The 26,943-nt window shown below is 37.7% G+C and overlaps 1 protein-coding gene and 1 pseudogene across 4 annotated transcripts in view; one reads left to right on the top strand and one right to left on the bottom strand.

The window, feature by feature from the left end:
* NELL2 (neural EGFL like 2) overlaps positions 1-26,943 on the top strand; it is a 482,686-nt gene that overhangs the window by 438,216 nt on the left and 17,527 nt on the right. For all 3 annotated transcript variants that reach the window (XM_079938008.1, XM_079938009.1, XM_079938010.1), the window contains 4 exons: positions 1,519-1,659; positions 23,187-23,380; positions 24,863-25,039; positions 26,536-26,760. In XM_079938008.1, the coding sequence (XP_079794134.1) occupies positions 1,519-1,659; positions 23,187-23,380; positions 24,863-25,039; positions 26,536-26,760 (737 nt within the window). The remainder of the gene's footprint in view (positions 1-1,518; positions 1,660-23,186; positions 23,381-24,862; positions 25,040-26,535; positions 26,761-26,943) is intronic.
* LOC307193907 (protein adenylyltransferase SelO-like) lies at positions 16,683-23,147 on the bottom strand (annotated as a pseudogene). The gene is made up of 2 exons: positions 23,120-23,147; positions 16,683-18,931 (listed from the first exon to the last, which is right to left on the bottom strand). The product of its transcript is annotated as a protein adenylyltransferase SelO-like (transcript).

Consider the following 26,943-nt stretch of genomic DNA (forward strand, 5'->3'; position numbering starts at 1 on the left):
GAGTGATGACTTTTTTTTCTTTTAAAAATCTTACTTATTCAAAAATGTGTCTCTTTAAAAATTGAACATAGTAAAAGAGGAAATTTTAAAAGAAAATGAAAGAAATACATATTTCCAAGAATTTGAAGTTAGATGAGACTAAGAAGGCAGTAGTACTGCTGAGCTGGAGTGGATTGTCTGGGAGGAAAGGACTCTAAAAAGTATCTGGTCTTCCCATCAATAGGAGGGACTTGTCATGCTGGTCACTGCAGCAGGGAATATGATGCAGGTGCGGAAAACATATAAGAAAAGGCTATTCTACCTTGGCGAGTGGAATCTGCAGTCATGGCAAAGGGTTGTCAAGATGGCTATTTTTGGCAGCTGTGATGGTACGGTGCCAGCAGATCACTTAGCAAGGCCTGAGGCAACCCCAAAGCACCCAGAAACCCAGAAGGTATTAAGAAGAAGGGGACACTCTGTAAAACAACTCTAGGAATTACTTTTTCCTCTATGACTGATTAAAGAGACTTGGATGGACATCAGATGTTCCCATTAATCAGCAGACTGAATAAGAAGAATAAAAGGCTCACAACATTTGAGAATAGTAATAAGCCACTGGAGGAAATATATGAAACTCAAGATACATTCTCTGTTTGTTTAGACAATTTTGCCAATTTCAGCCTGTGTCTACTTGTATGAAGGAGCACACACCAGAAAGTTAGGCAAATATGAACTCTTAGGTGACCTTGGTTAAATCCCATAATTTCCTTTTGCCTCATTTTTTTTCATATGTTCAATATGCTGTCTAAATGGCAAGATTTTTTTTGAGGGTTGAATGAAGTAATGATATATGTGAAACACATTAAAAGGTGGCATAGATGGGATATATTCTCAAAAATTGGAAGCATGTTGATGCATGAATGCTATTGCCATATACTGGAGATTATGTTGCTAGTAATAAGAGACCCTAAAATTTCAGTGGCTTAAAGCAAAAAGGTTGGTTCTTGCTCATACTCTATGTCCACCCCGACTAGAGGAGGAACGTGCCCCATATCGTCTTCACTCAGGACTCAGGCTCATCTTCAGAGCTTCTGGAAATCGCTGGTCATTGTGATGGGGGAAGGGTATGTGTGAATCACACACTGCCTCTTTAAGGCTCTCTCTGGAAGTGACACATGTCATTCCCTAATTGACTTCAGGAAGTCACACGGCAATCCTAGCTTGTGTCCAGAAAAGGAGCTGGAAATATTTGGCGAGCAGCACTAATGACTATCACAGATGGTTTCTTTCCAGTTTCTACAGTTGGATGACTTTTGCAACATAGAAGCTGTCTAGCTGTTTCTCCTATTGCTAATACCACTACATTCTTTCTCTATAGCTTTCAACAACCAAGTAGACTTTCTTGATTTTATGTTGTCCCAGTTTTAAGGATTTGCTGGCACTAAATATTTTAGTAGCCATCTAACAGAATATTTTAGTTTCTTTGAGAGAAAGGCAGCAATTGTATAACATCCCGTTTCTGTTTTCTTTCCCAAATAGACATTGATGAGTGCTCTGATGGCTTTGTTCAGTGTGACAGCCGTGCTAACTGCATCAACCTTCCCGGATGGTACCACTGTGAGTGCAGAGATGGCTACCATGACAATGGGATGTTTTCACCAAGTGGAGAATCGTGTGAAGGTCAGTACAAGGAGAAGACCTAGAGTTTAAAGTCTTAAAATTGAGGAAAATGCAGTAAGATGTAAATAGTAGACATTGAGCTAATATTTAAGGTATTGGTGATTTTTGCTGTGTGTTTATACAACAGTGATTAGAAATATGTTAAAATCTAACTTTTGCTTGCTAATTATGATAACTGATTTTTAGATAATTAAAACTTGCAATAGTAAACCAATTTTCTCTGGACACTTTTAACTGTTGAAGCGTGTTTTAGAATGAGTAAACCCATAATGTCAGATAAATTTTTTAAATGGCAGCATGTAAAAATATGACCCAAAAAAGAACTAGGAAAAAAAAAATAGATGAAGAAAGCAGGATAGAGGGAAAATGAGGGTAGAGGAAATAATACAATGATATATGGCCAAGGGAAACATAATGCATGCTACTCTGGGCTGTTCCTAACATATCACTTACCTGGCAAAGTCAGAGATATTTAGTGAATGTTGGATACAGAAGATATGGTCCCTGCTTCACAGAAGATGTCAATCTAATAAGAGTGGAAATTTGAAAAGATTATAGTCAATTATTTACCATTCATTTTGACTTATTTTCAGTGAATTGACAACTCTGTTCCCTTATATCCTCTATTAAGGGGCACAATATTTAGGAGGCAGGCAGAGTAAGTAAAGCACAGTGAATAATTGTCAGGGAAACCACCCATACTAAAAGGATTTGGCATAGGATTGGAAAACGAAACAAACCTCAAGAAGTCATTATTTTCTCCATTGGTGTTTACACCTTCATAGAGTGACAGCCTAAGAGAATGATGCGGCTAAAATGACACAGTTGATGAAAGCCTTGGAGAATCTAACTTAGCAGTGCTTGACGCTTAAATGATGAGATGTCTTTTACCCTTGGGCCTCAAGAGGTTTTCACACAGAGAAAAGTGAAACAGACATGGGTGATAGATGCCAAGGCTCCCAGCGTGCTTTGCCAGCAGCTGCAGAGCTCTGGACCTTGAGCGGAACGTTCATCTGGATTTTTATGCGGAACGGGAACGCTACTGCCTTACCAGGGGCTAAAACCTGGCATTTGCAAATAAACACTTAGCTGTGGTCTGAAGACTCTACCTGGCACTTGTGAATGTTCCAGAATGCGTACTTCCAGCCCTGTAGAGAATGCCATTCAAGAAGCCGATCAAACCGTGTGATTTTGCCCTTCCCTGATAAAATATTTTGCCTGTTTTCTATAGTATATTATGAGGAAGAAGTCTTCAGTGCTACCTTTTTAAGATTGTCTTTTATTTTATTTTGAGTTACATACATAAAGAATGAATACAAGCTGATTATAAATAATTCAAAGCATACAGAAATATATAGAGCAAAGCTGAAAATGCATCTTTATTTCATCTCCCCCTTTTCCCCATCCCTTCCTCTTCTGCTCTAGGGCTAACCTGTGTTTAATTTTGCTTGGTATCCTTTTCTGTGCATCAGAATGTAACTAGAAAAAATACATACCTCTGCTGACTATCTTACTTTATATTTGCAACTGCTTTCACTCTCTTTTAAATTTATGACCACATGTCTCAAGGGAGCTGTATTAGTTATCTACTGATGCGTTAAAAGTTACCCCCAAAACTTAGAAACTGAAAACAACAAAAGTTATCTCACAACTTCTGTGGGTAAGGAATCTATGCACAGCTTAACTGAATGCCTCTGGTTCAAGGTTTCTAAAGAGGTTACTACCATCAAGTTGTTGCCCAGGGATGTGGTCTCATCTTGAAGACTTGTCTGGGATGGGAGTGGAGAGAATGAAGGTCACTCATGTGTCTATTGGCAGGCCTTGTTTCCTTAACACATAAGCTACTCCGGCTGGGGGCTGGCTTCCCCTAGAATAAGCAGGTGCCCAAGATGGCAGCCACAGTCTTTCCATAACTGAATCTCAGATGTGACATTTCATCACTTCTCCCATAGTCTATTTGTTAGAAGCCATCAGTAAGTCCAAGGGGAGAGGATTACACAAGCGTGTGAATATTAAATGGTGAGGATCGTTGGGGGCCATCTTGTAAGCTACCTGCTCTGAGGACCATCGACATCACCCAGTATTCCAACTTTATTTCCTTAGTTACTTTCCCCTGCATACCTTCTTCCGTCTCCTCAAATCTTAGATACCACTTTCTTTCTCTTCTTTCTCTGTCGATAACTCTGCTTATTTAACTGAGAAAAAAGAAGTACTTCCCTTTTCCACCAGACATATGGTATGATATACAGTAAAGATGTAACGGTCAGGAAAAAAATGACAAAACGTAATTAGTGCATTCATTAATGTCCAAAGGTAACAAGGAAAATGACACATGATAAAGATGAATATAGGGAAGTAAAGGATTCTATGAAATGCCTACACAGAAAAGGCTTTTTGAGGAAATTCCGTAAGTACAGAAAGAATGGGAAATCTTATTTTTTAAAAAAAAGAACCACAATTCTAGAAAGATGATTCTATTATTATCTTCCAGTATAATTTATAATGATTATCATAAAAATCTACTACTCTTTCAGAAGACAGTGTGCTCTGAAGAATACTTTTAAAAGAACCCACCTATGTTGTATAAAACAAGAGAGAACTAAAGTGCTTCTTTTTAACAACTATCTATTTACTGCAATTTCAGTGATTTGTAGAATTGTTATATTAGTATTTAGAAGGATGCAATTTTAAGAGTGTGATTATATCTGAGCAGGTTCCATTTTTCTGTGCTGGGGACAAAGAAAAGAAGCATTTCAACGTGGACAAAGCCACAGCAGTGGGTTTACAATTATGCTGAAGTATAATATTCATATTTGAAAATGTGAATAAATAACTTTGCACTGTTTCACTACTTTTTAGGCTGTGTAATCTACAAATACATGCTTATAAACTGCATTCATACAAAGTGTAAACTGTTTTGCTCATCCATTTACCTCAGAGGTGTAGACATTTAATCTCCAGATAATGTACAGGGTACCACTTTCCTTGTCCATATCATCATTCCTAATGTGCCTGAAATTTTGTCTTTCTCTAAGAATAAAGCCCAGTATCTTTTTTCCAGGTAAGAATATTGTATTTTCATGCCCACATTTCCCTTTATTTAAAGCTTTTATTTCTGGATTATCTTTATGCTTGGTGAGGATTTTTTGAACTTGTATGACCCCCAAAAAATGTTTATAGGGTAACATCTTTTGAGTATTATGTTCAAGCCAAATACTATAAATTCTAAACTTAAATCAAGGAAAAGTATGAAAATGAAATGAATCTATTTCAACTCAAGAAGTGGTTACTGAATCTATGCACAGGTACCTTGAGGTACTTTACCAGGCACCTGCTGTGAAGAAATATAAAGGAGGTATGATCACTGCTCTCAGCTTGTAGTCAAGATAAAATATGTACAGTAACAACTGTCATAGTAGATAGAATGTAGTAAGTTTTTCAATAGAGGAGAAAGCTGCAAAGTTGAAAATGATGAATACATAAGAAAAGTATGAATTCAGAGCCATAATGAAACAAAGAGAGAAATTATTTCCTGTTGGGATCAAGAAAGGATTGAATATCTAGCATTGTTTCAGGACTTAAGTATAATGTGATTATTGGCTTATTGAGATAGGGAAAGAGAGTTCCAGCAAAGGAAGTAGCTTTAAATGCCTTTCTAATAAGTTTGAACTTGAGTCTGAAAGTCTACTTTTGAGAAAGGGAATGATGAAAGTGTATCTCCACCAAATCTATATTTTGGCCCAGTCCTATTTTCTGAATTCCAGACCCACATATCCAGCTGGACAGCTCTACCTGGAAGCCCAGAGGAAAGTGTATTTCAACATGTCAAACTAACTCATGTCTTTGCTCATCCCTGCCACCTACTTCCACTCCCCAGCAAAATCTTGCTCTTCTTTGTATAAATATCATCAACCAAATTTTCCAAGCAGGAAATCTAATCATTCATGACCCTTCTCTCTCCCTAGTCTTTGAAGCCAACAGATCACTAAGAAGTTGCTTTATCTTTGTTGTTTCTATCTTGGAAGATTTTAGCTTTGTTGTTTCTTTCTATGCATCCCCACTGCTACTACTCAATACAGCATTATGCCTAAGAGCACAGACTTGGAGCCTGACAGCTTGGGTTCCCATCTGGGCTGTATACCTTACTAGCTGTGTGACCCTGAGAAAGTTATTCAACATGTCTAGGCCTTAATTTCCTGATCTATACAATGGAGATAATGATGGTACCTTTCATGGTTGTTGTGAGTCATTATATGAAATGAGTCATTATATGAAAGTACTTAGAATTTGATACATACCAACCACTATATAAGTGTTTCCTTTTATTATATGACCATCACTTTCCTGGAATACTGAACAGTCTATTAATCAGTCTCCTAGCTTCAATTTCTAATCCATTTAAATCCCTTTCCCACAGTGAAGCCAAAGGACCCTTTCAAAAATGCATATCTGATTATGATTTTTTTTTTGTAATTCCCTAAAATGACATTTTATTGTCTTTAAGATAAGGTTCAAATTTCTTACAACATGACTTTTAACTGATCCTGGAGAACCTCTTCAGCTGCCTGTCTACCCACTCTGCTCTCCCTAGATATTCAAGTCATACCAATACTTCTGATCCTCTAACACATCTTGATGGCTCTGAACATTGGGAGTCAAACACACCCTTACCTCTGACTAGACCAGTCTTTACCTCCTCTTTGCTTGGCTAAATCTTATTCATAATGTAACTGCCACACCTGGAGAATGTGTTTGTGGGCAGAAGAAAGACCCAAAAAGAGCTACCAGTGTGATAGGAAGCAAGTAAAGGAAATTTATCAGGGAGAGGGAAGGACCTGTGTCAAAAGCTGCTGCTAGCTCAAGTTCGATGGGAACTGAGACTTGACCACTGGCTTCAGCAACATTATTTCTCCAATGACTCACTAAAGCACTTACCAGTATTTTTTTTTAATTTTATTTTACTTATTTTTTTATACAGCAGGTTATTAGTTATCCATTTTATACATATTAGTGTATATATATCAATCCCAATCTCCCAGTTCATCCCCCCACCCCCACCTGCCACTTTCCCCCTTGGTATCCATACGTTTCTTCTCTATATCTGTGTCTGCCCTGCACACTGGTTCATCTGTACCATTTTTCTAGCTTCCACATATATGCGTTAATATATGATATTTGTTTCTCTCTTTCTGACTTACTTCACTCTGTATGACAGACTCTAGATCCATCCACTTCTCTACAAATGACCCAATTTCATTCCTTTTTATGGCTCAGTAATTTTCAATGGTGTATATGTACCACAACTTCTTTGTCCATTTGTCTGTCAATGGGCATTTAGGTTGCTTCCATGTCCTGGCTATTGTAAATAGAGTTGCAGTGAACACTGCGGGGGGGGGGGGGTGCATGTGTCTTTGAATTCTGGTTTTCTCTGGGTATATGCCCAATAGTGGGATGCTGGGTCATATGGTAATTCTATTTTTAGTTTTATAAGGAACCTCCATACTGTTCCCAATAGTGGCTGTATCAATTTACATTCCCACCAACAGTACAAGAGGGTTCCCTTTTCTCCACACCCTCTCCAGCATTTGTTGTTTGTAGATTTTCTGATGATGCCCATTCTAACTAGTGTGAGGTGATACCTCATTGTAGTTTTGATTTGCATTTCTCTAAATTAGTGATGTTGAGCAGCTTTTCATGTGCTTCTTGGCCATCTGTATGTCTTCTTCGGAGAAATGTCTATTTAGGTCTTCTGCCCATTCTCGGATTGGGTTGTTTGTTTTTTTAATATTGAGCTGCATGAGCTGTTTATATATTTTGGAGATTAACCCTTTGTCCGTTGCTTCGTTTGCAAATATGTTCTCCCATTCTGAGGGTTGTCTTTTCATCTTGTTTGTAGTTTCCTTTGCTTTGCAAAAGATTTTAAGTTTCATTAGGTCCCATTTGTTTATTTTTGTTTTTATTTCCATTACTCTAGGAGCTGGATCAAAAAAGATCTTGCTGTGATTTATGTCGAAGAGTGTTCTTCCTGTTTTCCTCTAAGAGTTTTATAGTGTCCGGTCTTACATTTAGTTCTCTAATCCATTTTGAGTTTACTTTTGCATATGGTGTTAGGTAGTGTTCTAATTTCATTCTTTTATGTGTAGCTGTCCAGTTTTCCCAGCACCACATATTGAAGAGACTGTCTTTTCTCCACTGTATATCCTTGCCTCCTTTGTCATAGATTAGTTGACCATAAGTGCGTGGGTTTTTCACTTTCTATCCTGTTCCATTGATCTATATTTCTGTTTTTGTGCCAGTACCATATTGTCTTGATTACTGTAGCTCTGTAATATAGTCTGAAGTCAGGGAGTCTGATTCCTCCAGCTCCATTTTTTTCCCTCAAGACTGCTTTGACTATTCAGGGTCTTTTGTGTCTCCATACAAATGTTAAGATTTTTTTTGTTATAGTTGTGTAAAAAATGCCAGTGGTAGTTTGATAGGGATTGCATTGAATCTGTAGATTGCTTTCGGAAGTATGGTCATTTTCAAAATATTGATTCCTCCAATCCAAGAACATGGTATATTTCTCTGTCTGTTTATATCATCTTTAATTTCTTTCATCAGTGTCTTATAATTTTATGCATACAGGTCTTTTTTCTGCCTAGGTAGGTTTATTCCTAGGTATTTTATTCTTTTGGTTGTGATGGTAAATAGGAGTGTTTCCTTAATTTCTCTTTCAGATTTTTCATCATTAGTGTATAGGAATGCAAGAGATTTCTGTGCATTAATTTTGTATCCTTCAACTTTACCAAATTCATTGATTAGCTCTAGTAGTTTTCTGGTGGCATCTTTAGGATTCTGTATGTATAGTATCATCTCATCTGCAAACAGTGACGCCTTTACTTCTTCTTTTCCAATTTGTATTCCTTTTATTTCTTTTTCTTCTCTGATTGCCATGGCTAGGATTTCCAAAACTATGTTGAATAGTGGTGTGAGTGGATATCCTAGTCTTATTCCTCATCTTAGAGGAAATGCTTTCAGTTTTTCAGCTTTGAGAATAATGTTTGCTGTGGGCTTGTCATATATGGCCTTTATTATGTTGAGGTAGGTTCCCTCTATGCCCACTTTCTGGAGAGTTTTTATCATAATTGGGTGTTGAATTTTGTCAAAAACTTTTCCTGCATTTATTGAAATGATCATATGGATTTTATTCTTCAATTTGTTAATACAGTATACCACATTGATTGATTTGTGTGTATTGAAGGATCCTTGCATCCCTGGGATAAGTCCCACTTGATTATGGTGTATGATCCTTTTAATGTGTTGTTGGATTCTGTTTGCTAGTATTTTGTTGAGGATTTTTGCATCTATATTCAACAGTGATATTGGTCTGTAATTTTCTTTTCTTGTAGTAACTTTGTCTGGTTTGGGTATCAGGGTGATGGTGGCCTATATTTCTATAGAATGAGTTTGGGAGTGTTCTTTCCTCTGCAATTTTTGGAAGAGTTTGAGAATGATGGGTCTTAGCTCTTCTGTAAATGTTTGATAGAATTCACCTGTGAAGCCATCCTGTCCTGGACTTTTCTTTGTGGGAAGATTCTTAATCACAGTTTCAATTTCATTATTATGATTGGTCTGTTCATATTTTCTATTTCTTCCTGGTTCAGTCTTGGAAGGTTATACCTTTCTAAGAATTTGTCCATTTCTTCCAGGTTGTCCATTTTATTGGCATAGAGTTGTTTATAGTAGTCTCTTAGGATGCTTTGTATTTTTGTGGTGTCTGTTGTAACTTCTCCTTTTTCATTTCTAATTTTATTGATTTGAGTCCTCTCCCTCTTTTTCTTGATGAGTCTGGCTAATGGTTTATCAATTTTGTTCATCTTCTCAAAGAACCAACTTTTAGTTTTATTGATCTTTGCTTTTGTTTATTTTTATTTCAATTATTTCTTGTCTGATCTTCATGATTTCTTTCCTTCTACTAAGTTTGTGTTTGTTTGTTCTTCTTTCTCTAGTTCCTTTACGTGTAAGTATAGATTGTTTATTTGAGATGTTTGTTGTTTCTTCAGGTAGGATTGTATTGCTATAAACTTCCCTCTTAGAACTGCCTTTTGGCATCCCATAGGTTATGGATCATCGTGTTTTCATTGTCAGTTGTCTCTTGGTACTTTTGCTTTCCTCTTTTTTTTTTAATTTATTTTTTCATACAGCAGGTTCTTATTAGTCATCCATTTTATACCCAGCAGTGTATACATGTCAATCACAATCTCCAATTCTTCACACCGTCACCACGCCCCACCTCCGCTATCCCCCCTTGGTGTCCATACGTTTATTCTCTACCTCTGTGTCTCAATTTATGCCCTAAAAACAGGTTCATCTGTACCATTTTCTAGGCTCCAAACATATGTGTTAATATGCAATATCTGTTTTTCTCTTTCTGACAAACTTCACTCTGTATGACAGTCTCTAGATGCATCCACGTCTTTACAAATGACCCAATTCCATTCCTTTTTTTCTTTTTAACATCTTTATTGGAATATAATTGCTTTACAATGGTATGTCAGTTTCTGCTTTATAAAAAAGTGAATCAGTTATACATATACATATGTCCCCATATCTCTTCCCTCTCCATCTCCCTCCCTCCCACCCTCCCTATCTGACCCCTCTAGCTGGTCAGAAAGCACTGAGCCGATCTCCCTGTGTTATGCAGTTCCTTCCCACTAGCTATCTATTTTACGTTTGGTAGTGTATATATGTCCATGCCACTCTCTCACTTTGTCCCAGCGTACCCTTCCCCCTCCCCGTATCCTCAAGTCCATTCTCTAGTGGGTCTGTGTCTTTATTCCCGTATTTCCCCTAGGTTCTTCATGACATTTTCTTTCTTTTTTTAAGATTCAATATATATTTGTGTTAGCATCCGGTATTTGTTTTCCTCTTTCTGACTTACTTCACTCTGTATGACAGACTCTAGGTCCATCCACCTCACTATAAATAACTCAATTTCGTTTGTTTTTATGGCTGAGTAATATTCCATTGTATATATGTGCCACATCTTTATCCATTCATCTGTCGATGTACACTTAGGTTGCTTCCATGTCCTGGCTATTGTAAATAGAGCTGCAATGAACATTTTGGTACATGACTCTTTGAATTATGGTTTTCTCAGTGAATATGCCAAGTAGTGATATTGCTGGGTGGTATGATACTTCTATTTTTATTTTTTAAGGAACATCCATACTGTTTTCCATAGTCGCTGTATCAATTTACATTCCACCAACAGTGCAAGAGGGTTCCCTTTTCTCCACACTCTCTCCAGCATTTGTTGTTGGTAGATTTTTTATGATGGCCATTCTGACCGGTGTGAGATGATATCTCATTGTAGTTTTCATTTGCATTTCTGTAATCATTAATGATGTTGAGCATTCCTTCATGTGTTTGTTGGTAATCTGTATATCTTCTTTGGAGAAATATCTACTTAGGTCTTCTGCCCATTTGGGGATTGGGTTGTTTGTCTTTTTGATGTTGAGCTGTATGAGCTGCTTGTAAATTTTCGAGATTAATCCTTTGTCAGTTGCTTCATTTGCAAATATTTTCTCCCATTCTGAGGGTTGTCTTTTGGTATTGATTATGGTTTCCTTTGCTGTGCAAAAGCTTTTAAGTTTTATTAGGTCCCATTTGTTTTTTTTGTTTGTTTTTATTTCCATTTCTCAAGGTGGTGGGTCAAAAAGGATCTTGCTGTGATTTATGTCACAGAGTGTTCTGCCTATGTTTTCCTCTAAGAGTTAGATAGTGTCTGGCCTTACATTTAGGTCTCTAATCCATTTTGAATTTATTTTTGTGTATGGTGTTAGGGAGTGTGATAATTTCATTCTTTACATGTAACTGTCCAGTTCTCCAAGCACCACTTATTGAAGAGGCTGTCTTTTCTCCACTGTATATTCTTGCCTCCTTTATCAAAGATAAGGTGACCATATGTGCCTGGGTTTATCTCTGGGCTTTCTATCCTGTTCTGGATTTGTGCCAGTACCATACTGTATTGATTAGTATAGCTTTGTAGTATAGTCTGAATTCAGGGAGCCTGATTCCTCCAGCTCTGTTTTTCTTTCTCCAGATTGCTTTGGCTATTCAGGGTCTTTTTGCATTTCCATACAAATTGTGAAATTTTTTGTTCTAGCTCTGTGAAAAATGCCATTGGTAGTTTGATTGGTAGGGATTGCATTGAATCGGTAGATTGCTTTGGGTAGTAGAGTCATTTTCACAACGTTGATTCTTCCAATCCAAGAACATGGTATATCTCTCCATCTATTTGTATCATCTTTAGTTTCTTTCATCAGTGTCTTATAGTTTTCTGCATACAGGTCTTTTGTCTCCTTAGGTAGGTTTATTCCCAGACATTTTATTCTTTTTGTTGCAGTTGTAAATGGGATTGTTTTCTTAATTTCACTTTCAGATTTTTCATCATTAGTGTTTAAGAATGCTAGAGATTTCTGTGCATTAATTTTGTATCCTGCTACTTTACCCAATTCATTGATTAGCTCTCGTAGTTTTCTGGTAGCATCTTTAGGATTCTCTATGTATCTGCTAACAGTGACAGCTTTACTTCTTCTTTTCCGATTTGGATTCCTTTTATTTCTTTTTCTTCTCTTGTTGCTATGGCTAAAACTTCCAAAAGTCTGTTGAATAATAGTGGTGAGAGTGAGCAACCTTGTCTTGTTCCTGATCTTAGTGGAAATGGTTTCAGTTTTTCACCATTGAGGATGATCTTGTCTGTGGGTTTGTCATATATGGCCTTTATTATGTTGAGGAAAGTTCCCTCTATGCCTACTTTCTGGAGGGTTTTTATCATAAATGGGTGTTGAATAAATGGGTGTTATCATAAATGGGTGTTGAATTTTGTTGAAAGCTTTCTCTGCATTGATTGAGATGATTGTATGGTTTTTCTCCTTCAGTTTGTTAATATGGTGTATCATATTGGTTGATTTGCGTATACTGAAGAATCCTTGCATTCCTGGGATAAACCCCACTTGATCATGGTGCATGATCCTTTTCATGTGCTGTTGGATTCTGTTTGCTAATATTTTGTTGAGGATTTTTGCATCTATGTTCATCAGTGATATTGGCCTGTAGTTTTCTTTCTTTGTGACATCTTTGGTTTTGGTATCAGGATGATGGTGGCCTCACAGCATGAGTTTGGGAGTGTTACTCCCTCTGTTATATTTTGGAAGAATTCGGGAAGGATAGGTGTTAGCTCTTCTCTAAATGTTTGATAGAATTCGCCTGTGAAGCCATCTTGTCCTGGGCTTTTGTTTGTTGGAAGATTTTTAGTCACAGTTTCAATTTCAGTGCTTGTGATTGGTCTGTTCATATTTTCTATTTCTTCCTGATTCAGTCTCAGCAGATTGTGCATTTCTAAGAATTTGTCCATTTGTTCCAGGTTGTCCATTTTATTGGCCTAGAGTTTCTTGTAGTAATCTCTCATGCTCCTTTTATTTCTTCAGTGTCAGTTGTTACTTCTCCTTTTTCATTTCTAGTTCGATTGACTTGAGTCTTCTCCCTTTTTTTCTTGATGAGTCTGGCTAATGGTTTATCAATTTTGTTTCCCTTCTCAAGGAACCAGCTTTTAGTTTTATTGATCTTTGCTATTGTTTCCTTCATTTCTTTTTCATTTATTTCTGATATGATCTTTATGATTTCTTTCCTTCTGCTATCTTTGGGGGTTTTTTGTTCTTCTTTCTCTAATTGCTTTAGGTGTAAGTTTAGGTCGTTTATTTGAGATGTTTCCTGTTTCTTCAGGTAGGATTGTATTGCTATAAACTTCTCTCTTTGAACTGCTTTGGCTGCATCCCGTAGGTTTCGGGTCATCGTGTTTTCATTGTCATTTGTTTCTAGGTATTTTTTATTTCCTCTTTGATTTCTTCAGTGATCTCTTGGTTATTAAGTAGTGTATTGTTCAGCCTCCATGTGTTTGTATTTTTTACAGATTTTTTCCTGTGAGTCATATCTAGTCTCAAGGCGTTGTAGTTGGAAAAGATACTTGATACAGTTTCAAATTTCTTAAGTTTACCAAGGCTTGATTTGTGAACCAAGATATGATCTATCCTGGGGAATGTTCCATGAGCACTTGAGAAGAATGTGTATTCTGTTGTTTTTGGATGGAATGTCCCATAAATATCAATTAAGTCCATCTTGTTTATTGTATCATTAAAGCTTTTGTTTCCTTATTTATTTGCATTATGGATGATCTGTCTATTGGTGAAAGTGGGGTGTTAAAGTCCCCTACTATGATTGTGTTACTATCGATTTCCCCTTTTATGGCTCTTAGTATTTGCCTTATGTATTGAGGTGCTCCTATGTTGGGTGCAAAAATATTTACAATTGTGATATGTTCTTCTTGGATCGATCCCTTGATCATTATGTAGTGTCCTTCTTTGTCTGTTGTAATTGTCTTTGTTTTAAAGTCTATTTTGTCTGATATGAGAATTGCTATTCCAGTTTTCTTTTGATTACCATTTGCATGGAATATCTTTTTCTATCTCGTCACTTTCAGTCTGTATGTGTCCCTAGGTCTGAAGTGGGTCTCTTGTAGACAGCATATGTACGGGTCCTGTTTTTGTATCCATTCAGCCCATCTGTGTCTTCTGGTTGGAGCATTTAATCCTTTCACGTTTAGGTAATTATCGACATGTATGTTCCTGTTCCCATTTTCTTAATTGTTTTGGGTTTGTTATTGTAGGTCTTTTCCTTCTCTTGTCTTTCCTGCCTAGAGAAATTCCTTTAGCATTTGTTGTAAAGCTGATTTGGTGGTGCTGAATTCTGTTAGCTTTTGCTTGTCTGTAAAGGTTTTAATTTCTCCCTCAAATCTGAATGAGATCCTTGCTGGGTAGAGTAATCTTCGTTGTAGGTTTTTCTCCTTCATCACTTTAAATATGTCATGGCACTCTCTTCTGGGTTGCAGAGTTTCTGCTGAAAGATCAGCTGTTAACCTTATGGGGATTCCCTTGTATGTTATTTGTTGTTTTTCCCTTGCTGCTTTTAATATGTTTTCTTTGTATTTAATTTTTGATAGTTTGATTTATATGTGTCTTGGCGTGTTTCTGCTTGGATTTATCCTGTATGGGACTCTCTGTGCTTCCTGGACTTGATTAACTATTTCCTTTCCCATATTAGGAAATTTTCAACTATAATCTCTTCAAATATTTTCTCAGACCCTTTGTTTTTCTCTTCTTCTTTTGGGACTCCTATAGTTCGAATGTTGGTGTGTTTAATGTTTTCCCAGAGGTCTCTGAAACTGTCCTCAATTTTTTTTTTTTTTTTTTTTTGGCTGTATGCGGGCCTCTCACTGTTGTGGCCTCTCCCGTTGCGGAGCACAGGCTCCGGATGCGCAGGCTCAGCGGCCATGGCTCACGGGCCCAGCCGCTCCGCGGCATGTGGGATCTTCCCAGACCGGGGCACGAACCCATGTCCCCTGCATCGGCAGGTGGCCTCTCAACCACTGCGCCACCAGGGAAGCCCTGTCCTCAATTTTTTTTTATTCTTTTTTCTTTATTGTGCTCTGCAGTAGTTATTTCCACTATTTTATCTTCCAGGTCACCTATCCGTTCCTCTGCCTCAATTATTCTGCTACTGATCCCTTCTGGAGAGTTTTTAATTTCATTTATTGTGTCGTTCATCAGTGTTTGTTCGCTCTTTAGTTCTTCTATGTCCTTCTTAAACGTTTCTTGTATTTTCTCCATTCTATTTCCAAGATTTTGGATTATCTTTAGTATCATTATTCTGAATTCTTTTTCAGGTAGAGTGCCTATTTCCTCTTCATTTTTTAGGTCTGGTGGGTTTATGCCTTGCTTCTTCATCTGCTGTGTGTTTTTTTGTCTTCTATTTTTGCTTAAGTTACTGTGTTTGGGGTCTCCTTTTCGCATGCTGCAGGTTCGTAGTTCCCGTTGTTTTTGGTGTCTGTCCCCAGTGGCTAAGGTTGGTTCAGTGGGTTGTGTAGGCTTCCAGGTGGAGGGGACTAGTGCCTGTGTTCTGGTGGATGAGGTTGGATCTTGTCTTTCTGGTGGGCAGGTCCACGTCTGGTGGTGTGTTTTAGGGTGTCTGTGACCTTATTATGGTTTTAGGCAGCCTCTCTTTTAATGGATGGGGTTGTGTTCCTGTCTTGCTAATTGTTTGGCATAGGGTGTCCAGCACTGTAGCTTGCTGGTCATTGCATGGAGCTGGGTCTTGGCATTGAGATGGAGATCTCTGGGAGATTTTTGCCATTTGATATTACATGGAGCTGGGTGGTGTCCTGTGGACCAGTGTCCTGAACTTGGCTCTCTCACCTCAGAGGCACAGCCCTGATGCCTGGCTGGAGCACCAAGAGCCTGCCATCTGCATGGCATTCCAGAACTTGCCAAGTTGTTATATTCTTCTATTCATCCTCCCTCTCTTCTTCTGCTAGTATTGGAGGGTCTCCTGCAGAAGTGGGGGGCAGCTGTGGCTCACTGCAGGGACAAATACACGGCCGGCGGCAGTTCTGGAGAGTACTCACCAATCTGAGCCCTCCTGGAGGCTGCCATTTTCCTACCTTCATTCCTTTTTCTGGCTGAGTAATATTCCATTGTATATATGTACCACATCTTCTTTATCCGTTCGTCTGTCAGTGGGCATTTAGGTTGCTTCCATGACCTGGCTATTGTAAATAGTGCTGCAATGAACATTGGGGTGCATGTGTCTTTTTGAATTATGGTTTTCTCTGGGTATATGCCCAGTAGTGGGATTGCTGAGTCATATGGTAATTCTATTTTTAACTTTTTAAGGACCCTTCATACTGTTCTGCTTAGGGGTGTATCAATTTACCTTCCCACCAACAGCACAAGAGGGTTCCCTTTTCTCCACACCCTCTCCACCATTTGTTGGTAGATTTTCTGATGATGTCCATTCTGACTGGTGTGAGGTGATAACTCATTGTAGTTTTGATTTGCAATTCTCTAATAATTAGTGATGTTGAGCAGCTTTTCATGTGCTTCTTGGCCATGTGTATGTCTTCTTTGGAGAAATGTTTTGTTTGTTCTTCTTTCTCTACTTCCTTTAGGTGTAAGATTAGATTGTTTATTTGAGCTGTTTGTTGTTTCTTGAGATAGGATTGTATTGCTGTAAACTTCCCTCTTAGAACTGCTTTGGCTGCTTCCCATAGGTTTTGGATTGTGTTTTCATTGTCATTTGTCTCTAGGTATTTTTTGATTTCCTCTTTGATTTCTTCAGTGATTTCTTGGTTATTTAGTAATGTATTGTTTAGCCTCCATGTGTTTGTTTTTTATGTTTTTTTTTCTAGAGAATAGGTCCACTTTATTTGGTTCAAAAATATTTTTATATATAACCATTATTATGAAATGCAGGATTGTCAAGAAAATGTAGGTGGTCATTAAGAATTTGTCAAATAGATTATTCTATGCTGGGTTCGGTGATAGAAGTATCCCTTAATTGATTTTCCCCAAATTAAGATGAGCAGCTAACCCTGAGATCTTTGGCCCAGGAAGGAGTAGGTGAGGAATAGCCTGCTGTCTCAGCTGCAGAATGCTTCTGGAAAGGACGGTGAAGAACTTGCTGGAGGAGATGGACCTCTGAAAAATCTTTCCTTTCTGCTTTTTGCACTGTGGATTCTGCCATCCAGTTCTTCAGCACATATCTAGGATTAAAAGTTGTCATTCTTTTTCTTCTTTCAGAATCTGAATCATTCATGTTACTCTTCAGTCTCCAAAGGTACTGGGACACCCAGGCAGGAAAGAGTTTGTGCTTTGAGATCATTTTCAGTGCCCAGAATTGCTGAGGAATGCTGAGCTCCTGTAACTGGCTTTGAGTGATCTCACTGAGCTGCCGAAATGTCATTGTAAAGTCAGCTTCTGTCTTTTCCATGATGTAAGAGAAATGCAATTAAATCATCATCACCCTTGCTTTTTCCAAGTAATCCCAATTTGGCTTTGAACAATTCTCTAAATCTTGTATCGTAAAGAATGGGATACCCTGAGCAGCAAGTTGCTTTTGCCTAGGATCCAGTAATGGGTTTAGAGCTTGTAACAACTTGTTTAAATTAAACATTCCAATATTAGCCTGATATCCTATTTTTATCTTTTTTCATCATCAGATGTGTTTGGTACAAAATCTGGATTATAGGCCTCCATAAAATCAAATGGACCATAGTCAATTGTAATGGATAACAAACTGAAGTTATCAGTATTACAAACACCATGTGCAAAACCAACAGACATCCACAAGGCAATAAGCTGTGCTGTCTCAGACACCACAGTAGAAAAAAGAAAATCCAAATATCTGTTAGGTTCCTTGACATCTACTGAGGGGAAGCGTTCCTGTATGATGAAGTCTAGTAACATCCTTAGTAAATCCAATTCACCATAATGAGCCAAAATTTCTAACGATCCAATTCTAAACCATGATTTTGCAACACGCAGCACTACCGCACCTCGTTCTTTCACAACGTTTCCATTGTAGAATTGATCTCTCCATACTGCATCATCACTTACAACCAGACTTGCAGCTCTGCTAGTGGGAATTCTGAGATAGTACATAGCCTCACTACACAAAAATTCTCTCATGGAGGAACGAAGCAGAGCTCTGCCATCGCCGTTTTGGGAGTATGGGGTTTTTCCTGAGCCTTTTAATTGGAGCTCCCACTTTTCACCCTGCCTGTTCATGTAAATTCCAATAAGATGGGCTCTTCCATCGCCGAGCTGATCTGCCCATATCCCAAACTGGTGGCCCCCATATCTGTGAGCCAGTGGAATGGATCCAAGTACTATCTTTTCTTCACTTACAAGCTGGGTAAAATCATCTGTTTCTGAGAGATAAATCAAGGTCCAAAATATCTTCTAGCACTTGCTTTGAAACTGCTACAAGATGTACTCTTGATTTGAAAGGAGTGGGGAAGGCAATTGAAAAAACACAGTTTTTCACTTTACGCACATCATTTTCTTTAACAGGATCAATTGGCAACACAGCTATAAGGTTTTATGAGGAGAGCGTCCAAAAGTCGAGAGACGAGGCTAATCTAACTTCTCTTTCACAATAGCCCTGCTCAGGGTTTAACTTGTTACTGTAAAGATGCGAAAGGCTGGCACTTCCTTCAAGGCTAGGTCGCCATAAGGAGCTGACGACGGCGTGGCAGTTAACACCCGAGAGAAGCAGCCGCGGAAACTGGAGCCTCCGCATTAGGCAGCAAAACGGGAACCGATCCTTTGCGTCCTACTTCTGCCTAAATACGCAGGAGAGTTCGTGATTGTTCGTCGGGCACCCTGGGGCGTTTCTAGATGACAGCCGGTCTAACACGGGTGCATTTTTGCGGAGATTGCCGGAGGCACCGGCTGGGCAGGGTTGGGGGAGGCCGCTCCCCAGGAGGAAGATCACGCTGGTTTCTCCCCAGCCAGCGGTGGGTGGGCGGGGTTACGAGGGGGTCCAGCCACCGCACCACCGCTCAGCTCCCTGCAGCCGCTCCTCCTCCTGCCAGGCGGGAAGCGCCCTCGGGAGGTCTGTTTTTTATGTTTTTTCCCCTGTAACTGATTTCTAACCTCATAGCGTTGTGGTCAAAAAAGATGCTTGATATGATTTCAATTTTCTTAAGTTTACTGAGGCTTGATTTGTAACCCAAGATGTGATCTATCCTGGAGAATGTTCCGTGCGCACTTGAGAAGAAAGTGTAATCTGCTGTTTTTGGATGGACTGTCCTATAAATATCAGTTAAATCTATCTGGTCTACTGTGTCATTTAAAGCTTGTGTTTCCTTATTAATTTTCTGTTTGGATGATCTGTCCATTGGTGTAAGTGAGGTGTTAAAGTCCCCCACTATTATTGTGTTACTGTCGATTTCCTCTTATATAGCTGTTAGCAGTTGCCTTATGTATTGAGGTGCTCCTATGTCGGGTGTATATATATTTACAATTGTTATATCTTCTTCTTGGATGGATCCCTTGATCATTATGCAGTGTCCTTCCTTGTCTCTTGTAACATTCCTTATTTTAAAGTCTATTTTATGTGATATGAGTATTGCTACTCCAGCTTTCTTTTGATTTCCATTTGCATGGAATATCTTTTTCCATTCCCTCAATTTCAGTCTGTATGTGTCCCTAGGTCTGAAGTGGGTCTCTTGTACACAGCATATATGTACATCTTGTTTTTGTATCCATTCAGTGAGCCTGTGTGTTTTAGTTGGAGCATTTAATCTATTCACATTTAAGGCAATTATCGATATGTATGTTCCTATTACCATTTTCTTAATTGTTTTGGGTTTGTTTTTGTAGGTCCTTTTCTTCCCTTGTGTTTCCCACTTAGAGAAGTTCCTTTAGCATTTGTTGTAGGGCTGGTTTGGTGGTGCTGAATCTCTTAGCTTTTGCTTGTCTGTAAAGCATTTGATTTCTCCATCAAATCTGAATGAGAGCCTTGCTGGGTAGTGTAATCTTGGCTGTAGGTTCTTCCCTTTCATCAGTTTAAATACATCGTGCCACTCCCTTCTGGCTTGTAGAGTTTCTGCTGAGAAATCAGCTGTTAACCTTATGGGAGTTCCCTTGTATGTTATTTGTCGTTTTTTCCTTGCTGCTTTCAATAATTTTCCTTTGTCTTTAATTTTTGCCAATTTGGTTACTATGTGTCTTGGCATTTTTCTCCTTGGGTTTATCCTGTATGGGACTCTCTACACTTCCTGGACTTGGGTGGCTCTTTCCTTTCCCATGTTAGGGAAGTTTTTGAGTATAATCTCTTCAAATATTTTCTCTGTTCCTTTCTCTCTCTCTTCTCCTTCTGGGACCCCTATAATGCGAATGTTGTTGTATTTAATGTTGTCCCAGAGGTCTCTTAGGCTGTCTTCATTTCTTTTCATTCTTTTCTCTTTATTCTGTTCCACAGCAGTGAATTCCACCATTCTGTCTTCCAGGTCACTTTTCCGTTCCTTTGACTCAGTTATTCTGCTATTGATTCCTTCTAGTGTATTTTTCTTTTCAGTTATTGTTATTGTTCATCTCTGTTTGTTTGTTCTTTAATTCTTGTAGGTCTTTGTTAGACATTTCTTGCATCTTCTCTATCTTTGCGTCCATTCTTTTTCCGAGGTACTGGATCATCTTTCCTATCATTATTCTGAATTCTGTTTTTGGAAGGTTGCTTTTCTCCACTTCATTTAGTTGTTTTTCTTGGTTTTTATCTTGTTCCTTCATCTGGTACATAGCCCTCTGCCTTTTCATCTTGTCTATCTTTCTGTGAATGTGGTTTTTGTTCCACAGGCGGCAGGATTTTAGTTCTTCTTGCTTCTGCTGTCTCCGTATTTTCAAAGTTGGAATTTCTGTATACTATAGTAGGTTTTTCAAAGTAGAATATATACTCTTTATGTATATATTATGTATATAATGCAGGAATCTTATATTTTGATAAAACTATATGTAAAAATGAATTCCAAAATTCTATACTATCATTCAATTGAGAATAGTTTCTGCCCTGGGAAACCCAGTATAGATAACAAGCAGGAAAGTTAAGTTCAAATTAGTTCAAATCTCATAGGATAGCAAAAGGTAATAGTCCATTATGATGTTTTTGCCTATATATTTCTCCAGGCATGACAAGTACATGCCAACCATTGTCGTAAGCAACTTTTTATTCTATTTCTTCATTGTTAATGTACTTTATTTAAGGTTACATATGTTCTTTGTACCTATATATCTTCTTTTCTTTGTCTTCTGCATCAAATCCAAGGACACTGTCTGCCTTTAACCAAACAAACAAAGAAACCTGTTAGCAGAGCTTTTATTTTAAATGTAAGGCAAAATGAAATGATTGTAAAAATCCAGCCATTGCCATTAACAGAATAGTGTCCTTATATTAGTGGATATTTAAAGGGTTAAATATATAAAATATATATATACAAATATAGTGGATATTAAAAGGGTAGTAAGAGGTATTTGTAAAGATTGTGATCAAAGAGACCAAACAACTATGGTTAATATTTTCCTTGCTTACCATAATTGGTAATTACAAAAATACTTAATGGGAGACAAATATCAACTCATCAGAGATACCTTATTATTTGGATTAGACCAAATATAGACGTGTTTTATAAAATTCATTTCTATTACCAAGAGAAAATTTTTTTCTGATCTGATATACATGTATGCATACATATATATATATATATATAAATGTATTTTTAAAAATTTTAATATATCCTCATGCTGGCTAAGAGTTATTTTTTTGATCACAGTTTTTAATTATAAGCAGTATTATCCTTGACAAATCAAGCTATAATAAAGTTTACTGTAGTTATAATAGAAACCTTTTCAGCTGTCATCTCAGTTCATTGGTTTTATTGATATGGGAACTAATAAAAATCAAAGTACGTAGAGAGAAGTAATCATGTAACTTATTTTCAGGAAAACATATATGACAGAATTTAAGTATTTAAGAATTTAAATGTGGCTAAAGTATAATCTTGGCCAGTGCATGTCCCCAACAATGTTGAAATCAAACCATTTAAGGAAGATAGTTACTATACTGTCTAATTTTGAAGGGAAATCAGTGTACGGTTCTTCTAGTTAAAAGCTATATATTCCACCTTCTCTCTAATCCACTTTTCCTGCTGTGAGTTAATTCTTTATTTCTTGACCTTTACTCAGATGAAAAAGGAAATAACTCCTTACTGCCACTCATACAATATCCCTGAAATGTATTTTGGCTTGTGACCTTTAAATGGTGTGGATAAATAAAATGAATCCCATATCTTCATATGGACCTGATCTGGGGGTCAACATATGTTTGCTTTTCATCTGTATGAAAATGCTTTGATTGTGATTGCCATGGAATAGGTGAGGTCAGGTGAAGAATGGGAAGCTGCCAACTGAGGCAGGAGATGAAACTATCTGAAATGGGAAAGTTAAGAACTGGGGGATTCTTTGTGCGAGAGATGGTAATTGCTTATGGTCACTTGCCCTTCCATGGGTGAGAGGCAGGGTGTAAGGACAGTGTGAAAATGCCTGGACTGTTAAGGGAAGAACACCTGGGCAGTACACTGGAAAGAGCTTGCATATGGGTGACACAGCTGTGAGAACAGGGCTTGAAACTGAATAAAAATGCCTCAGGTCTTCCATGACATTTCATTTCCCACTAAGAAAGGATTTTCTGTAAGCACCATTTTAACACTGAGGATGATTTCCTCAATTTAAAAAAAATAGGCACTTTTAGAATTTCCACTGCCAAACTGTTTGTGTTTGAAACATTGAGTCCTATTTGTAACTTTCAAAAAAATATAAATGTTTCATAAAGCCTAATGGTATTTACAGAGATATAAAAGTTAAAAATCTAGCCAAGGTTATTTGGTGTTTGAAACTAAGCATGATAATATTTTTGTGTGAAATCCCTAGATCATTATCATTGCTTTAGTCAGCATTAATAGGAAATGCATGCCAGTAAGATGAAAATTAATTTCCAGTTGAATGCTTTATGTCAGGAGACAACTTACCTGACTGCAGTTGTTTGAAACGGAGCATATTCTAAGCACATTGCCTGCTGCCTTTTCTTGGCTGTAGATATTGACGAGTGTGGGACCGGGAGGCACAGCTGTGCCAATGATACAATTTGCTTTAACTTGGATGGTGGATATGATTGCCGATGTCCTCATGGAAAGAATTGCACAGGGGACTGCATCCATGATGGAAAAGTTAAGCACAATGGTCAGATTTGGGTGTTGGAAAATGACAGGTGCTCTGTGTGCTCGTGTCAGGTTAGTATAAACAAAACATTGTAACCATTTTTATCGAGGTGTAATTTGCATATATTTCAAGTGTACAGCTTGATGAACTTAGACAAATGCATAGTCCATTTAACCATCACTCAATTAATATAACAGAACATTTTTACCTACCCAAAATGTTGCCTCAGTCCTTTCTTAGTCCCATAGCCCTAGCCTCAAACAAACACTGCTTCTAGTTTCTATAGATTAGATTTGTATTTTCTAGAGCCTCATATAAATGGAATCATATAACACAGTTGGCCTTCTGTATCTGCAGGGTCTCCATCCATGGAGTCAACCAACTGTGGATTAAAAATATTTGCGAAAAAAAATTCCAGAAAGTTCCAAAAAAGCAAAACTTTAATTTCCCCCACACCAGCAACTGTTTACATAATATTTACATTGTATTAGATGTTATAAGTAATCTAGAGATAATTTAAAGTAAACGGGAGGGTGTGCATAGGTTATGTGCAAATACTATGCCATTTAATATAAGGGACTTGAGCATCCACGGATTTTGGTACCCACGATACCAAGGGAAGACTGTCCATACTCTTTTGTGTCTGACTCCTTTCTCTCAGCATTATGTTTTGACATTCCTTTATATTCATTACACGTATCAGTAACCATTCCTTTTTATTACTGAATAGTATTCCATTGTATGGAAGTACCACAATGTATTTATTCATATGGTAAAATTTTGTTTCTAACTATGCTAATGTTTCTATAGTCACAATATCATATTTGAATGAATGCATAAATGAAACCATAATGAATATGCTATGGCCTGTAAGTGAAAAATATCTATTTGGGTTATATTTCAGTTTTAGAGAGGTGTTCTATTATATATACCCAGTTGATAATAGACATTTGAATTACAGTTAAATGAATAATACCAAGGACTCAACTATTAAAGAAATTGATAACAGCTTGTACAAATCATAAGGTTAAAATATTCTAGAAACTTAATAATATGTAAAACTTGTTGACTAGCTACCAAATATAAACATATAAGCCCTCACACAAAACAAAATTTAGTTAGTATTCAAATTACTATATTAATAAACAAGTAAATGTATATTTATATGTACATACACAATTTATTTACACATAAGAGCCATGCAGTGGTTATCATTTTAACTGGTTAGTTCTGAAAATTTTCTTTCCAGTCAAGTCATTTAAAGAGTAATGTGTGGAAAGAAAATTGGAAGTTCTCCAGCTTAAGTAATTTCTGGGTGTTAGCTACAAAATGGAATTTTAAAGAAAATCAGTTATATTGGGTAAACAGTGTTGAGTTAGCTCACCTTCCAGATCAACATCTGAGATTATAGATATAGCATGTAATATATATAAAATGTATATATGTGTGTGTATATACACGTGTACACACACACAGATACACACATACATATGATGTTAGTATATTGAGAAGTGGAGGTTTTTGGTAACTGCTTTTTTCCCCTTGTCATACAGAATGGATTTGTAATGTGTCGACGGATGGTCTGTGACTGTGAGAATCCCACGGTTGATCTTTTCTGCTGCCCCGAATGTGACCCAAGGCTGAGCAGTCAGTGCCTCCACCAAAATGGGGAAACCTTGTACAACAGTGGTGACACCTGGGTCCAGAATTGCCAACAGTGCCGCTGCTTGGTAAGTTCAGCTACGTGAAATTCAGGGGAACGTTTAAACCCAGAATTGAAATCGTAAAACAACCTTGCCCTGCCCCCCTGCACCGATATTTGGTACCTGGCCATAGTGTTGGGAGTTACAAAAAGTGAACCTGGTTAGGATGATAAGGTGATGGTTATGCATTCAGGGCCTGAGAAGGAATATCTGGGGGTAGATGTGGTACACCATGTCATGTCAGGCTTTCAGGACTATCTCCAGAGCTCAAAAGAAGAAAAGGCTCTCCTGGCTTCTCAGCTTAGGTTTACTTAGAGACAGTTATGAACAGAATAATGGCATTCAAAAAAAGTCACTTTTTCCAATAGACCTTTTGTTAATCCATTTCTATCAATTATGCTTAGATGTAAGAAAACAAAAACAGAAAAAACACACTTTTTTTTCTTTCTAAAGATTGTTACTGTCAATGCTGTTCTGGTGGGCACCCTGTTTTACAGATAATATGGATATGCAATAAATACTAGAATCTTAGAATCGAATGTACATATTTATGAAACTTCTACTGGAAACAATAGGTGAAAATGAAGACTTGATAAAGAAAATGAAGACTTGATAAGGAAAATACCAATCATTTTTTCATTTAACCAAATTTCTTGTTTCTTTCTAGTGGTGTAAATAAAAAGGAAAATTGGTCTATATGTCTTTATAGAAGAAAGTTTCACAGATGCTACTTTTAAAGTTAGGACTAGTTTCCTTTCTATTTGTGTGAAGATATTTTTAAGGCAATGCTTTTTTGTTGCTTCCTTTTTATACTTTCAACCCCAAAATCAATTGAAAGAGCAAGGTCAGTTTCTGTACCTGAAGGCTGCTTTCATCTCCAAGACCCTGAGACTCAGAATTATGAAAAAAATAGGAAACAGGTGGGAACTAAATTTTAAAAAGATCCAATTCACACAATTTTCTCATGTGGAATAAAAAAGACTGAAATCAGCTCCTAGTTTCGTTTTGTTTTTTCCAAAGTCCCTACACTGAGGAACGTATAAATGAACAAAGAAAAACTGTCAAATTTCCTTCATATTTCAGTTTACTTTCTTGTTAGTGGACAAAACTTTGTTTTTGCAGAAGGGAATAAATGAGAAGGTGGGGGGAAAAGATCGTAAAAATGAAAAAAGCATCTCATAGGCAGAAACTAAAAACCTCTTCTGTAGTAAACAATTCTCCTTTGTCATGGGAAAGAGAAGGGCATGCAAATTTGTTTGTTTTAAGAGAAAGAGTTTTTGCTTTCCTTTATTGTTGTTCTTGTTTAACCCCTGAAGACTGTTTTATAATCCATCTGCAGTATAGGTCTCATCTCTCTGATAGGGATTTTGTGGATTCCCTGCAAGATTCATAGCTGTGAAGGTCTGAGTATAAATGTCCATCAATAAATTGAGTATTCGGTAAATACTGCTCTCTCCCTCCTCACCTCCCTCCACGCCCTCCCTCCCCCTCCCTTTGCCCTTGTTCATCTGCTTTCCTTATAGCAAGGGGAAGTTGACTGTTGGCCCCTGCCTTGCCCAGAGGTGGAGTGTGAATTCAGCGTCCTCCTAGAGAATGAGTGCTGCCCGCGCTGTGTCACCGACCCTTGCCAGGCCGACACCATCCGTAATGACATCACCAAAACTTGCCTGGACGAGATGAATGTGGTTCGCTTCACTGGGTCCTCTTGGATCAAACATGGCACTGAGTGTACTCTCTGCCAGTGCAAGGTAAAGCCCATTCATTATATTCAAGTGGGGAGCACTTGGCCAGCTGCACCCAGGATTCACAGACACTAATGTGCTTAACCTGGCCAATGGGAAGCATCTTCTTTCCTATTTACTGTTCAAACAGAGATGGGAGCAGGGCCACTCAGCTTTATTAGTGCCAAGGCTCACTGTCCTGTGCATCCT

Source organism: Stenella coeruleoalba (genome assembly GCF_951394435.1).
Source record: "Stenella coeruleoalba genome assembly, chromosome: 11".
Lineage (NCBI taxonomy): Eukaryota > Metazoa > Chordata > Mammalia > Artiodactyla > Delphinidae > Stenella > Stenella coeruleoalba.